Source organism: Sebastes umbrosus, chromosome 16, assembly GCF_015220745.1.
Source record: "Sebastes umbrosus isolate fSebUmb1 chromosome 16, fSebUmb1.pri, whole genome shotgun sequence".
Classification (NCBI taxonomy): Eukaryota; Metazoa; Chordata; class Actinopteri; order Perciformes; family Sebastidae; genus Sebastes; species Sebastes umbrosus.
The window spans coordinates 21,430,751-21,447,217 of NC_051284.1; the positions used below are offsets into that span (position 1 = coordinate 21,430,751).

Consider the following 16,467-nt stretch of genomic DNA (forward strand, 5'->3'; position numbering starts at 1 on the left):
ACCTTAATCACAGAAAGACCATAATCCTGAAGTGACGGGAAGATATCGCTGCCACAGAGAAATAAAATCACGGGACTGGAGATATTTCTCAATCTGACATTGATTTTGGCTGCTAATTGTTACGTTCACTGACAGCAGACTGTATGACGCATGACTGGCAGTGCAAATTAGCACTTTAGGAGCCCGGGTTGCCATCGGCTTGTCACGAGGAGGTGAAGATTTAGTGTCATACATGGTAGAAATAGAAGTAAAATCAGGGTATTGTTAGCAAAAAGTTACAGAACACATAGCCAGGTGACAAGAGAAAGTTTTCTTCAACACTTTCTTTTGCATGATTTGATTTTCCTATGTATATTTTTATCATGTGTGCATTATTAGACAAGACGTAGTTTGGAATTTATGCGCTTTATAAATATATAAATTGAATTTCTAAAATAGAACAATGAAGATACCCTGAATAAGAAGCATGGATGTGACAAAGTTTGTAAATTTGATTGTTTATGACAGTTCCTCGTAGAGACTTCCTGTCTCCCCGTGGGCATCAGCTGATTGACAGTAAGCAGAAGAACAACTAACGGAGCAGTGATGTGAAACTCAGGCACAACGAAAAGGAGATGCAAGTGAAACTCATGGAAATAGCATGTTTAATGTGATTTCATTAGCACACTACCATTTGGTTTAGTTTATTTTAGGGTGGCTGACAATAAAAGGCAAGATTTAAATCTCAGCTAGTTTTTCAATGATAATGCAATAACGTCTATTTTTTCATAGTAAAATTATGTTTATTTGATTTTTCTTCTTTTTTTTTAATGTGTTTATTGGTTTTCAGTATAGAGATAAGTTCAATGCAAACGACATTTTGTGAAATAAAAAAAATTATTAGCTAATTGGCAAAGGATTAAAAGCAAACAAAAACACAAATACACACAATGAGAAAAAAATAAATAGAATAAAATTAAATTTAAAAAAAGGGGAGGTTCAAATTGCTTACAAATTCAACATGAAATTTCATTGATGCAATGTATCCAAAAATAATGACGATTACTGTAGGTCTGCAAATTAAATATGAAGAGATTTAAAGCTTAGATTCAGCGTAGTCCAGAAAGGGACGCCACATTTTCTCAAATTTGTCAGCAGAGCCACGAATCATAAACCTGAATTTCTCTAGTTTTACGTGCTGTAAGACATCTCTCAACTATAATATGAAACTGGGAGGTTGTGGGTTTTTTCCAGTTTAGGAGAACCAGCCTGCGCACTAACAACAATACAAAGGTAACGATTTTATAATTATCTCCTCTAAGAGGACAACCATCTCCTGGGACACCGAATATTGCAATCAAAGGATCAGGTTCTATCACCGGCCCAAAAACATCTGATAGAGTTTGGAAACTGGATTTCCAATAGTTAGTTAATTTTGTACAGAGCCAGAACATGTGTGTGCCAGAGTATAGCAGAGAGCTGTCTACAACGGTTTATTAGATTTTTCTAAACCAATTAATCATTCAGGTCTGTAAAATGACAAATAAAATAGTAGTAAATCACTCTTACTTAGAACTGAAGTTGACATCCTCAAACAGGTCTTTTTTCACAGCAAATATTTACGGCTTGTCACAGCAGTTTGTCAAATCACAAGTGTAATTAATCACATTAACGATGCTGCGCCAGCGAGCCGACCCTGAACACCTGCGTGGAATACTGCCAATCATTCATGTAAATCAGCTACACCTGTGTTGGTAAAGCAAATATGTTTGCTGTAAAAACAATCTATCCAAACATCAAGATATTTAATTAATAAGTATATTTTAAAAAAACTGCGAAAAGCAGCAAATTCTCACATTTGAGAACCCAAACACAATGAATGTTTGGCAATTTTGCACAATAAATGACAAACACAAGTAGTAAATTATCAGAATTGTTGATTCATTTTCTGTTTATTGACTAAGACATCTGTCAAGCATCATAAAGTCCTAGAGTTATTTCTATTGTAGCCCTTAATACTGCAAACACAACACCCTATAATGTCCTCAGTGGGAGCGTATCTATGTTTCCCAGCTCAATATCATCTTAACATGACACATTAAGGAGACCTTTCAAAGGGTTTTATGTTCTCAGCTATGCTTTTTTTCCCTTGGTCAAATGTTTAATGTATGTTTCCTTGGATCAATATGAGAACACCCACCTCCAGCTTATAGCCTACTGATGTTATACTCCTTAAAACCTACACCCTCACATTTCTTTGATTTTAGACATTGATATCTCCAGAGTGGCTGGATGGATGTTTACCCTTGAAACTACATTTGAAACATCCAATTCCCTTAGTTCTTTTGCAATTTGATCTGCAAAGATAGCCCTTACCAGTGTGCCAATATCTAACCTTTCTGTTTTGCAACTTCCATTCCTTCCTGTGTATTAGGGCTATGTATTGGCAAGAATCTGGCGATCCGATACGTATCATGATACAGTGGTTACGATTCAATATAGTGAGATATATTGCGATAATGTAAGCAAGGCGATATATTGGGGTTTTAAAAACTAATTTTAGGAAAACTGTCATAGTATAAAGAACACACCACCGTTTTTATGCAATCCGAACAGTGGGATCTGCATTTGCATTTATCACAGTCCCTGTAAAATCCAACATCATAGCATTACTTTGAGAGGGCACACACACTGAGAGGATGCAAATTATATAAAGTATTGACTGAGTCAACGTATCCTCGTACAACGGTTCGTATGATAAAAGTTATCCCTCCTTTTTCGTTCGTTTTCCTACGAATGTTCAGCAACTTGTGTTCTTTCTGCTCGTTACATGCATGGCCTTTTCAAAATAAACTTCCATCTTCACAGGAAACAACTTCCTTGGGTTTAGGCAAGAAAACTACTTAGTTAGGTTTAGGAAAAGATTATGGTTTGGCTTAAAATAACTCCGAAAGTGGCGTAACTTCAGTACGTAACTTACGTGACAAGTCAATCAACGCTGACTTCTGGTTTCACACGGTAAACAAACGCCGGTCTCCTGGGCGAAAGTCTGGTATTTTTTGACCCACCCATCCGACCTGCTCCCTTTGCTGCGTTCGCCACTCTTTATATTTCCTCGTTCACGATTACATTAATTACACACAAATTGATTTTGCGGGATATATACAAATTACAGAGCATTACTTTTTGTAGGTATAGCTACGAACAGTGTATGAGACCAGCCTGTCTGGGTTAATCTTTGCATGTAATTAAAAATCAATAGTGTTTTGGAGGATCAATACAGTATCACAAAACAATACTTGATATTTTCAATATTTTCTGACACCCCTACTGTGTACATGGTTTCTTCAGCTTCACACCATATATGCGTGTGTGCCTTGTTTACTCCACTGTATATGTGATGTGTCTTTGCTCTTCTTCAGAACATCTGTGGTAACACGCTGTACATTTCCTCTCCTCTCGAATTAAACACAGAATTCAGAGTTTTCTGTATCCGACAGAAACAAAACAACACCTCCCTGGTCAAGAATCACAGAAGCGTTTTGTCAAACAACCGCTTTTTTGACTTTCATGCTTAAACTGAAGGGAATTGGCAGAGCATTTAACATCAGCAGGCAAACTGTTCCGCTCTAATGCCCCTGCATATTTAGACGACCTCCACCTGTCAATCACTGCATTGAATCTGCTGATGACTAAGATCAGCAACACTAGATCTTGTTATGTAACTGTCTCTCCTGCTGAGCCGGGAGAAAATTCATTTGCCCTGACTTTAATTACTCAAAGTATCAGTTTTTAGCTCGACGTGAGAGGCTCCACAGAGAGACTGGTTTCTCTCACCATGACACCATGCTGACATTTTAAACAAACACAGACACCATCCAATCATGTAGGTCACAGCCAGAACATGTGACCTGATGTACAGAAGCTTTATGTAAAGAAAGAGGTTGCCTGAGGCAGTGTGTACAGTTCAGGGTCCTGCTGGAGAAAAACATGCTAACCACATCCCGACGGTACGAGGGAGGGAGGGAAGTCGTGACACAAGAGAAGGGAGATAAGAGGAAGAGGAGAGCTTGATAGAGAGACTCAAAGACAGAGAGGAAGAAAGGATGGAGAGGAAGAGAGGTGGAGTGGGTGATGGTGGTTGTGGCGGTGGAAGATGGATTTAACCCAGGGGCAAGTTTGAGTCTGACAAACTGTCAGTAACTGAGCGGGGGTGACTACAAGTCTCCATGTAAATTGGATGCAAATCTGTGTGTGTCTGTATGTGTGTGGCTGGGCTGAGGAAGTGCTTGTGACTACTCGTATCACTGGGCGCCACAGGGGACGCGACGTGTTTGTGGGTTTATGTGCAAGGACTTTTACGCGTGCGCGTACGTGAAACTTTCTGCATGACAGTATGTGTACGAGTGTGCGGGCGATCCGTGCTTATCCTCAAAGGATGTGTGGGTGCATGTGTGTGTCTCCAAGGAGATAGATTCTGTCCCATAGAATGAGAGCGTCGTCAACCATCAGCGCTTCTCACTGACACGGAGTTCCTCAAAGACACGGGGATGAAGAGGGAGGAGAGAGGAGGAACAAAGGAGAAAAGGAAAAGAAAGTCTTTTGAAGGATAAACCGTGGGATTAGATAAGGTGCTCCTTCTGGACTATTGAGCCAGTATAAGTGTGTGTGTATATGTGTGTGTGTGTGTGGAGGAGAGCCCATTGCTCTGAGCACATTAGCTGCTCGGGGTGAACAAAGCCCCCTCACCTGCAAGCTTTATAATACGGGCCTGGGAGCCAGAAGGGGGCTCAGTGTGTGTGCACGTGCACGCTTGTGCACCAGCCAACAAGAGGGGGGGGGGAAAGGACTCAATAGAGTGCCATGAGTGTGTGTGCATATGAGTGTGTGTGCGTGTGACCCATATCTGGCTTCCACTGTGTGTGTACATGAGAGTAAATAGAAAAATGGGGGCCTTGTATTCAATGGAGTCACTCTGGTTGTATGTGATAGTGTGTGTGTGTGTGTGTGAGTTTGTGACCTACATCGAGCTTCCACTGGTGTGTGTGTGTGTGTGTGTGTGTGTGTGTGTGTGTGTGTGTTTTATATCCCTTCCTGCATTTGGCATAAATCCCTTTATGTGAGATTTCCAGATCCTGTTCTAGTGTTGCAGCATCGTCTTGATAATGTGTGTCATGGTACTCTGTTACTGTGCGGCACCACGTATCTCATCACAACGCGCAAACGGACAACACTCGCAGAAATGATGAATGAGAAAACGGCTCGAGTGTGTGTGTGAGTGTGTGTGTGTGTGTGTGTGTGTGTGTGTGTGTGTGTGAGCGCTGCTCCCCGCCGTGACCAAAAGTGGCCGGAGCTGTTTGAATTGGATTATCTCATACATTTTCTATTATCCAGCAAGACCTTGAAAGAGATGGGCCTGCTGAGAGCCAGAGCCCTCGGTATAAAGGGTTCGGCCAATTTGTAGTATGCCTCCTCTCTCAAGTGGGAACATATGTTTAACTGATTTTACGTATGTCAACTTATCCAGGTTAGTCTCGTCGAGATCAAGGCACTCACAGACTGATCTGGCGACGCAATTAATTAGCAGGTAAAAAAACCCAATTAAAACGTGTCAGCGTGGTGATTAATGCCAGAAAAGCACTGAAGAGAAAAAAGTAGAGCAAGCAAGAGGTTGTCAGAGAAGAAGTAGACAACACATGGAAGTAAGAATATTGGGAAATATGTAGCATCAGTGTCCTCTATGGCCACAGGGAAGTGTCAATTCTTAAAGGGTCAGTTCACTCAAATTACGTGAAACATTTCCCCACCTGCTCCTAGTGGTGTCTCGCCTTACAGTCCAGTTTTAATGCCGAGATTTTGAGATATCCGTTCCTGAAATTTCTACTGTCGCTACGATATGATGGGGATAAATAGAGTTTTATTTGTGGTGCTCAAATCGTTGAAAAATAATAATTTGGAAAATATTTCAAAGTACATCTTTTCCATTTGAAGGTAGTTTCAGTGAAGGTCAATAGTGTTTCTTTGTTTGCAGAAAGACACATTGCTGATGAAAATTTCTAAATGTCATTTTTATTTTTCAATGCTCTAAGCACCACAGACTAAATTAATTCGCCCACATTATATTTGAGAAAATAGACAAAGACAAGGCCGTATTGTGCTTTCTATAATAATGGTAGTACAAAACAAATAGAAACTGAATAGAAACTCAATAGTATACCTCTAATAACCCATAAAAAATACCTTGTACATTCGGATAGATAATGTTGTATTTGCTTATTTACTACAAATAGCTTTAATGTTTTTGCCTGGTGTTAAATTCTAGCGTTCTATCAGGAGAATATTAACTGTACGTCGAAATAAATTAAACATGTAGATGCATAACAACGTTTAGCACTCAGTTCAAGTTGTGTTTCTGGCCACCTGGCGAATGTAAGTCCAATATTCACCCTCCTGTTTTTGGTCCTCACCATTCCTGAGGGAAATATGGTATATGGTTCTTTAGCTGCTTGAAGCCCCAGATACACCAAACCGGCATCCATGAACTAGCGTCGAGGAAGGCCGACCGTTGCGTCGCCTCACGTCGCCTGTGTCTTGGCCAAAACATTGCATTTGAACACACCACAAAGACTACAGCCAACGGCCGACCAGCACGTACGTTCTACGTCATTCGTTGAACAACCAATCAGAGTGATTACTCTCACCGACAGGCTCTGCCGCCAATTCAACATGCTAAATCAGCCAAAAAGCTGCCAACAAGGGCAGATTAGAGCCAACAGTGCGGGACACACCACAAAAACTGGGGCGACAGATGCTCACCGACGGCCCGACATTGTTGTGTCAGGGTCTTTAGGCTGCTGTTTAGTGCTGGGCAGGTAGCGACCAGATGTTTAGACTTGGAGGGTTATTTTGTTGCTGAAAACAGCTGCCGGCTGTGACTGAAAACGATGCTATTGAGAGTGGTGAGATTGAACCAAAACAGTAAAGCTAGGGATTAGAAAACCAAAACAAATTAGCTGAAAGACGCTAAAACACAAAGAAAGTCGTAATGAAAGCAGGACCGCATTATTAAAGCTGATGCAGACAACCTTGTCTCTGGCACTACTTCAGGAAAGTTGTTATATCCCTCCACTGCACTTTTTCCCACAGTCTTTGAAAACACAGAAAGTTTATGCCGGGAGCACAAAACAGCAAGTAATTATCAATTAAACAAATTTCAAGTCAGTACTTGTGACCTTGCAGAGAACGTCCTTCTCAAGCTGTTTTTGGTGTGAAACTTTTGATGAACACAAGAAGAGACGTCGCATCCTGATAGCTCAATACAAGCTGTGTGCTTGATGTTGTGTGATCAATTAAGACACACAGCTGTTCATTTTACCAGCTGTTTGTGTCATTTCACTGCCTCAGACAATGGCTGCAGTGTGCATGGGATTCATTATTCCTGCATAGTCTCTGAGCTTCTCATTAGTCCTCGGTGCCCAAATCACCATCCAGGGTATTAATAGGTGACAAGTAAGAGCTTCTAGAAAAAGTTCTACTTCATCTGCAAGATATTTGCCTACATCAAATGTGTCATGGAAGGCTGCACACCAAAAAGTGAACTGAGAAACTTATTTCTCCTCCAGAATACTAGTCGCCTAGCTCCTCTCAGCACATCGTAGTTAAAGCTACTGCGTTAGTATAAGGTTTGGGATCAATACATGGGGTTAGTCCTACCTTGAAGAACAGATGAAGACAGATATCTCTCAAGCAGCATCTACTGATCCTCCACACTTCCATCACAACACTTCCTGGTTTCTCTTGGTCATGTGATCATATAATCCAATCAGGAGTTTGGTAAATGTGAACACAGGTACAGGTTCAGATGATTGGGACTGTTTTAGATTGTTAGTAAATGATCTAGACTTATATATGTGTGTTCATTTTGTAAAAATTGCAATTATACTAGTGCAATTTCATCTCCATTAATTTACATATAAGGATAATTCCACTTAATTACAAATCAATTCTTATCATCATCATATATTTGTGAATAATGCAACATTGCTACAATTATGTCAGATGGGGCAAGCGTGATTAAATAATAAGACAGGTTGTAAACAATCCAACAGTATAGCCAGATTACCTAACCTCTTTATTTGGAGGTAAACACAAAACAAAACAAAAAAGTAAATGATTTTTCATTGCTAAGCAAAATTGTACACGTACAACTAAGCCCAGATAAAGGTAAAGTTTAAACAGGGAGTCATTCTATAAACTGTGATGGATTTTTTTTTTTACAATGGACAGTTTCGCAGTGGTGGAAAACAATTTTATACATTTAATCAAGTGCTACTTTTTACTTCAACTCCACTCCATTTCAAAGAGGAAATATTGTCATTTTTGCATTTATCTAACAGCTATAGTTCCTTCTCAAATTGAGATTTACATAAAAACATTGGATAAGCTTATAAAATACAAGGCAAATCTAAGTTACACCAGTTGTTCCCACACTTTTTGGCTTGTTATAAAAAAGTTAAGCCTATAGTTTGGGGCATTTCAGAAAAAATATTAGCAGTCCCACCAAATACGTGATTTCCCTACTAAAAAATATCAAATAGTTTCATTTAAATAACACTTTGAGGCTCAAAGAGGTCAAAGTATCCAGTATTTCACAAACAACGATTAGAGAACCGTCCAAAACCTTAATACACATCTGTGCTGCAGATCTTTCCTACCTCATTAATCATCTCACGACTGCTCCGATTTGTCTTGTGACTCCTTTAGAGGGGCCTGACCCCTAGTTTGGGAGCCACTGGACTGTAAATAAAGTAGTAAAAACTAGCTCCACCTGAACAGTAAAATGCTGCTTTACATATTGATGCACCAGTATTAACAATCTAATAATGTACTATATAATAATATATCAGTCACAGGGGACATGCTGCTGCAGCTCCGGTACTTTTACATTTGAAACACTCTGTACTTCTGTGCTTTTATTTTGGTAATATTTTGAATACAGTGACTCATTTTATAGGCTATTGTTGTATTGGCACGGGATGTTACTTCTTCCACCGATGCAATTTGGGGATTAACTTATTTACTATAATTTTGTATTGTTTGTTTATCAGTGTGATCGTCTGCTGGTATTTTTGGCTCTATTTCTCTGTGCTTTTTTTTAGCAATGCAGCAGCAAGTTGTAATAAACCAGAATTGTCCCGTGCATATTACATGAGCTGAGGTGTCTTGTCTTCTCATTTGTTTTTGCCAGTGGGTTAGAAAACAACTTGCAGTAATCCTCAAAGTTTAGGGAGAGAGCATTAGCTTTAGATCAAAGTTGAGGAATGAATGCTGTCAGTGGAAGGTCCTCGCAAGTGCAGCGGGACGGAGTTGTGTGTGTGTGCAGAAAAAGGCGCAGCATGAGCAATGACAGTGCCAGGGTCTAACAGGGAGAACCAACCTCGCCGGGGCTCCAGAGCCTAGATTCATTGCTTTAGTAGCAATGCATTTTTGATGTGCCCCCTTTCTGCTTCAACTTCTCCGTACGACCCTGACGGAATAACAGCGCCCCCAGCAAGCGTCCATATAGCTTAAATTTACCCTGTGACGTTTGCAACGTGTAGGTGTGTGTGTGTGTGTGTGTGTGTGTGTGTGTGTGTGTGTGTGGTGAGAGAGAAGGAGCACGGGGAGACGAAAAAGAAAAACAGAAAGAGAGAGAGAGACAGCGAGAAAGGGAGAAAATGTTCCCCCTTGCCTGTTAAATATTTGAGAAGCCTTCTGTGGAAGTGATGCAGTCTGAGACAGGCCTGTTAGCTCAGTGTGTGTGTGTGTGTGTGTGTGTGTGTGTGTGTGTTTGGTTGGTTGATGCAGGGAGAGAGACAGGGCCGTTGGTTTGGACTAATTCAGCCGTGAGCGAGCGAGAGGGAGCACTTTCACTGTTTATTTATCTACCTGGGAGAGAGAGGGAGGGTAAAAAAAAAAGAGATGAGGAGAGAGAGAAGAAGAGGAAGGGGTGAGAGAGAGAGAGAGAGAGACTGAGAGACAGAGAGAGGGGAGAGAGAGAGAGAGAGAGAGAGAGAGAGGCTGGCCAGGTTGTCACAAACCATTAGACAGACGGACCCAGTGTGCTTTGCCCCATGTCAATGAGAGAGGCCCGGCTAAAGACAACCGTGTGTGTGTGTGCGTGTGTGTGTGTGTGTGTGTGTGTGTGTGTTAATGTGCGTTTATGTGTGTGTGTTTGCAGCCTCGTGCACGTGTGTGTTTGTTTGTTTATGGATGTGGTTTTTGCACAAGTGCTTGCAATTAATGTGCGCTTATGTTTACTGGCACAAGCGGCTGAAATTAGCCGAAAGAAAGGCTTTGTGTCTGTCTGTCTGTGTGTGTGTGTGTGTGTGTGTGTGTGTGTGCTTGTACGTCTATCTTTGTGGGGACCAATTTGAGTTTTAGACCCTCGCAGTGAGGACATTTTTTTGAAAGTGAGGACATTTTGGCCAGTCCTCATTTGTTCAAAGGTTCACTGTTTAAGGGTTGGCTTTAAGGTTCAGGTTAGAATTAGGTTTACGGTATTTAGTTGTGATGGTTAAAGGAGCTAAATGTGAGATTGGGAGCATTTCTATTGCCTCCGCACTGCAGCTCTCAACGTAGTGACGGGCTGAGCCGGTGCTAACAGCGCTAACAGTGGAAACCGCTCTACTCTTCCGCGACGACGCCGTGGGTCCGGGCGGCGTTATCAGCTGTAACTGCCGCATGACCGCAGTGCAGAGCGCAGTGCAGAGCGCAGTGCAGAGCGCAGTGCAGAGCGGCGGCCGTGAGCTAGCCAGTGGGGCACGCTTACCTGCACGAACGTGCACTAAAATCATGCGCGGCCAGCCCGGCTGCGTCAACAAAACGCAGAGAAACTCAGATTTCAAGATACACGGAGGGAGAGTGACTTCATTCTCTGCTCAGGTAGACATTACTCCTCTATATCTTTACATAGCAAATAGTTGTTTGCTGCTATATTAATGCTCCGGATATTGTATAGAGCTCCTTATGGGATAAGGGGCTAGGGAATGCATTATGTCAATGAGTGTCCTCACAATGATAGAAATACAGGGATATTTGTGTGTATGTGAGGGAGAGAGAGAGAGACAGACAGAGAAAGAGAGAGAGAGAGAGAGAGAGAGAGAAATCTCTAGACATGATGAGAAGAGGAGGCAGGCTGCCCTCATTGTCTAAGACAAAAGGAGCTCCCTGTGCCACAGAAGAAAATATCTCCGTGCACACACACTTCCACCTGCGCCTCTGTGTGTGTGTGTTGCTTGAATATCATCAATATTGCAAAATCCAGCCAAAACACTGCTGAAACAGGAAGAAAGAGACTCAAATGGAGGGGGGGGGGGGGGGGGGGGAAATGAGTGTTGTGTTCACAACAGCATGTGGTAAAAAAATAATGGTTCCTTTTTTTTTTTTTTTTTAAGATTTCATGGCTTTCATGTTTATCATTATTTTTGAGAGCAGATAGATAAACAACAGACAGACACATTTAAGGCCTATAACTCGCACTAAAACTCACTTGGGGTTGGAGCTGTTCCAGTAGACAGAATGTCTGTCAAATATGATCTTCTCCTCTGCCCACACGGTCACCCAGGACAGGATGGTCAGCACCATCACCTCCATCACACACCTCTGCCCGAGCTGGCACAACATCATAGACATCCAGTTGGGAATCTCTCTTTCTCTCTCTCTTTCTCTCTGGGATCAGGCTGTCACTGCTGCTGCTGCTGCAGAAATCCTCCTCTTTAGATCATTAATGTCCGTCTTGCGCGTCTTTTGGACAAACCGGTGGTTCATGGATCGTTAACTGGCTTGATTGCGAGTTCCGATAAACCCCCAAAAGCTGTTTTTTCAAGTCATACTGAAATGGGCTGAAATTCACTCTCAAACTTGGTGTGAAACTGCAGGATTCACATGTTATTTATGAGCGATGCTGCGAGTGCGTCTCCTTCTGCAAGGTCCGAAACTTTTCTCCCATTACGCGCAGCAGCAGCACCATGCAGGAGATGGAGACGGATGCATGCGCCGCCTTTGGATTAAGATCCCCCCCTTATTTATTTCTCCCCAAAAAAAAAAAAAAAAAAAAATCACAATCCAGAATTCACCCGAAGGTTTGTCATGTTATCTATCGTCGCTCTTCAGCTCAGCAGACACAAGTCAAAAAAATCGGCCGTCATATTTGTTTTTACCCAGATTTTTGGTGTTCAGCCTGACGCACGCTTTGTTCCTTCACCGCAGACCTCTCCAACTGCGTCCAACTGCGTCCACTTGACCTTTTTCTCCTCTTATTAATGCAGTTCAAAGAAAATACATCCCAGATTACACGAGCGCGCTCCTTTTCCACGTTATTTGCAGTCCAAACTTATCATCACACAAAAAACAACCGCGAGAGACTGGAGCATCCTCCTCCTCCTCCTCTTCCTCTCTCTCTCTCTCACCACTCTCTCTCTCTCTTTACAGCATCTCAACTTCCCTCCGCTGTCTCTGGCTCTAATCCAATGTGACTCCGGTTCGGTTGTCCTGTGCGTCACGGTGACCGGCCGCAGCTGATGATCACAGCTTTAAATCCGAGAACATGCAACCTCCACCTATATGGCGGCAACAACACTCACCGGCACCCTGATTCGGTGGAAGTAAGTAAGTAACCCCCCACCTTCTCTCTCTCTCTCTCTCTCTCCATCTCACGCTTTCTCTCTGCGCGGGCGGGGTCTGTATAGCCGTGCCGTGGCGCGCACCCTCTGGGGAGTCGAGGCTGACTCACTGCGTCCCAGTGATACACATGTTGGGGATGCATTTTTATTTGAGAAAAAGTTAATTGACCCTTTGATTTATGAATTTATAGGTGTTAACAGATGAATTCAAATTAAGCTGGAAATTGTAGTCTTTGTTTATGGGTGTTATAGGCTTTATTAAACAACCAGCTGTGTGTGTGGAATATTGAACTAGTTAAAGAGGACCTATTGTGCTTTTTTCCCTTTCCTTTAGTGTGTTATAATATAGTTTTTTGTGCATGTAAAATTCCTTGTCCACGCTTTAAGTCCCGCCTTTTCTTCTGTAACATGGTGATGTCACCAAGTAACACATTTGCATAATACCCGCCTAGCGGCTAGTTTGTCACGCCCTCACAGTTAGAGCGGAGCTGGAGCGGAGTCCACGGAGTTTGGTTCGGTTGACCAATCAGAAGAGAGTGGGCTTTTTTGGGCTGGAGCTCAAACAGAGGTTGCGTCTGAAATTCCATACTAACAAACATGCTATTTAGTACGCTAAAACAGTATGGGAGATATTTTAGTATGTCCGAAACCTTAGAATGAAACCAATAGTACATGAATTGCATACTATTTCCGGTGAAATAATACAGTATGCAATACTGGACACTACGGCAGCATAAATATCCCACAATGCAATACGGTAGTGACGACAACATTCATAACAGACGTCAACGGACAGCACTGTAACATCAATAACGCTTTAATTTAACTGTAAGTATAAGATTTCACTTTGCTAGGCGTAATATATACGTTAACTTGATTCAGACTTTTATTCTCACAAACCGTCGTTTTGGTCACATGAGGTTACCATGGTTACGTGTCTCCAACCAGCAAGGAGGCTCTCAGGAAATGACGACGTAAATTACTGCTCAGTGCGTCCGAAAGATACACACTACTGTTTATTCACACAAAAGCATGTTGAACGATAGTACACCTATTGAGTAAGTAGCGCGATTTTGGACGAAGCCAGAGCGTTTCAGACAGAGGGTGCTTCAGCATAGCCGGTATGAGAAAAAAAGCGTTTTTTAATCATTAAATCATGTAAACATGTTCTAGTAGAACCCCAAAATACAAGTATGCACCTGAAAATAAACATAATAGGTCCTCTTTAAAAGTGCAAATTGAGTTGTTGTACCTGAGTTTATACAGTATGGCTTCTTTCTTTGGTGTCATATAACTTTTGGAAATAAATGTATGTACAGTGCTTGCCAGTTCCAGGCGCGTTATTTGCGCCCACAACTGGACGCGTAAAGCGCCCCATAAAAGTTCACTAATATGTGTTTGAAAGCCGTGGGCCTGATGGATGGAGCTCAGGGAGAGGGAGGAAGAGGGCGTCTGATGGATCGCTGGAACAGTGGAGTCATTTTCCATCAGTGTCCATTAGGCCCAAAGGGCAAGCGAAGTCTAGAAACCTGTGAGCCATAAAACCTCCAGATAGCTCTCCGTCTGTCTGACAGAGCGCTGCCACCCCTGCTGCTGCTGCTGCTGCTGCTGTCTCACACACACACACACATACACTCCTCTGCAAAAACATATCCATCTTAGGTATTTAGTCTCAGCTCCAATGGATGGACGTCTCGTAACCACATTGTTTCCACAGTCATTTTTCAATACGTGTGTCAGAATGAGCTCCAGTGGGGATCAATCCACTCCCATCAACAAGATGGGAATTGATTCAAGAAAATGATTTGGCAACAAGCTCATTTGCATCATTTAGAAGGGGCAACTGAACTGAGAGAAATACAATTTATAGACTCTAGAGAAAAGGATGTTCTGCAGGGTATACTTTTCGAAAAAATCAAACCCAATGACTTGCCCCACCTTTTCCTATAATCCAAACAGACCTATGTTATAATCTGAAACTGAACCTTTCAGCAGCTCCATCTTATTGCGCCTCTCAGTTGGATCCTTTATGCAAAGTGTCCTACTTTTCTTTTTTTTTTTTGCCCTCCTCTGCCTGCAAAGTAATGCCTATAATTTGGGCTGCATGAGAGAACCCATGCACCCCCCCATAACCCAAATACAGCTGCATGTTGTCCGCCTCTGTTGGATGAATTATTCAACATCTGTCTGGGGCGTGCATATGTAAACAGGTGGATCGTCTCCTGATGGCTTTTTTTTTTTTTTTTTTAAGAGGAGCCACTATAGACCAAAAAGACATCCTTCACCTCGGCTTGAGGCTTTTCCCTCCTCTCCGCTGTGTCACCCTGAAAGTGAGTCTAAATCTCATGTAAGCCGTGCAGGCTACACAGTATTGGGTGTATCCAGATATGAAGGCCTCTTAAGTGATCCTAAATCTAACAGGAATGTGGGTCAGGGAGTCAGTGTAGGAACACATGGCTCCTTAAAAGGGTGTTAAATCCCCGAATTTATAGCTGGATAAGTCTGTGATTGCTCTGCAGTTTAACTCCGCTCTAGACAGACATAAATTACAGACACATGAATTATCTCCCAGCTCCAGATCTTCTAAACATAAAAGACTTTTCAAGCTGTTGACTAACAAAGCAGCCATTCACAAGTCTCACATCACACATCCACATTTCTTTACCCGCAGTGACTAACTGGCTTTTGTGGGGATTGAACATGTCACAAATGATATACAGGATTGTCTCTTGAACCACCATTCAGTCCCCACCAGGCTTGTATGTATGTGTGGCCTTGGTGTTTGCCAGTATTTGCTTGATTAGAGGCCGCACTACTAATGTAAATAAGCGTTGCCAGATGTGGAAGGATCACTGCTCCACATGGTTTCATTTAGGCCGGCGCACACAGCGATGGATGAAGCCAGGAGGGTCCCCAGGGTCTGGACTCGGCAAACAAAAAAAGAGAGGAGGAAGGGGTACGGTAACATGCACGGCACATTGAACCAGTTAAAGAGGACCTATTATGCTTTTCCCCCCTTTCCTTTAGTGTGCCATATAGTTTTTTTGTGCATGTAAAAGTCTGGTCCTGAACTGCCCCAAATGCCTTGCTTTAAGTCCCACCTTTTCTTCCATAACATGGTGATGTCACCAAGTAACACATTTGCATAATACCCGCCTAGCAGCTAGTTTGGTACGCTTTCAAACTAAGCTAGTTAGAGCGGAGCTGGAGCGGAGTCCAAAGAGTTTGGTTCAGGTGACCAATCAGAAAAGACTGGGCTTTTTTGGGCTGGAGCTCAAACAGAGGTTGCGTCTGAAATTCCATAACATGCTATTTAGTCCGAAACCTTAGAATGAAACCAATAGTACACAAATTGCATACTATTTCCGGTGAAATAATACAGTATGCAATGCTGGACACTACGGCGGCATAAATATCCCACGATGCAATGCGGTAGTGACGACAACGTTCATAACAGACATTGACGGATAGCCCTGTAACATCAATAACGCTTCAATTTAAGTGAAAGTATAAGATTTTCACTTTGCTAGGCGTAATATATACTTTAAATTGATTCAGACTTTGATTCTCACAAACCGTAGTTTTTGGTCACATGAGGTTGGTGCGAGTTACCATGGTTACATGTCTCCAACCGGCAAGGATGTTCTCAGGAAGTGACGATGTAAATTACTGCTCAGTGCGTCCGAAAAGATACATACTACTGTTTATTCACATAAAAGCATGTTGAACGATAGTACATCTATTGCGTATGTAGAGTGATTTCGGACGAAACCAGAGCGTTTCAGGCAGAGGGTGAAAAGAGATGCTGCAGCACAGCCGTAATGAG

The 16,467-nt window shown here is 42.2% G+C and overlaps 1 protein-coding gene across 2 annotated transcripts in view; it reads right to left on the reverse strand.

Moving 5' to 3' along the window:
- Nucleotides 1–12,859, reverse strand: part of efna2a (ephrin-A2a) — a 95,470-nt gene extending 82,611 nt beyond the window's left edge. The window contains exon 1 of one of the 2 annotated variants that reach the window (XM_037747104.1): nucleotides 11,510–12,859. In XM_037747104.1, coding sequence (XP_037603032.1) covers nucleotides 11,510–11,652 — 143 coding nt within the window. In that variant the 5' untranslated portion in view covers nucleotides 11,653–12,859. The remainder of the gene's footprint in view (nucleotides 1–11,509) is intronic. The other variant, XM_037747105.1, reaches the window with a different exon arrangement.
- Between the last annotated feature and the right edge of the window lie 3,608 nt (nucleotides 12,860–16,467).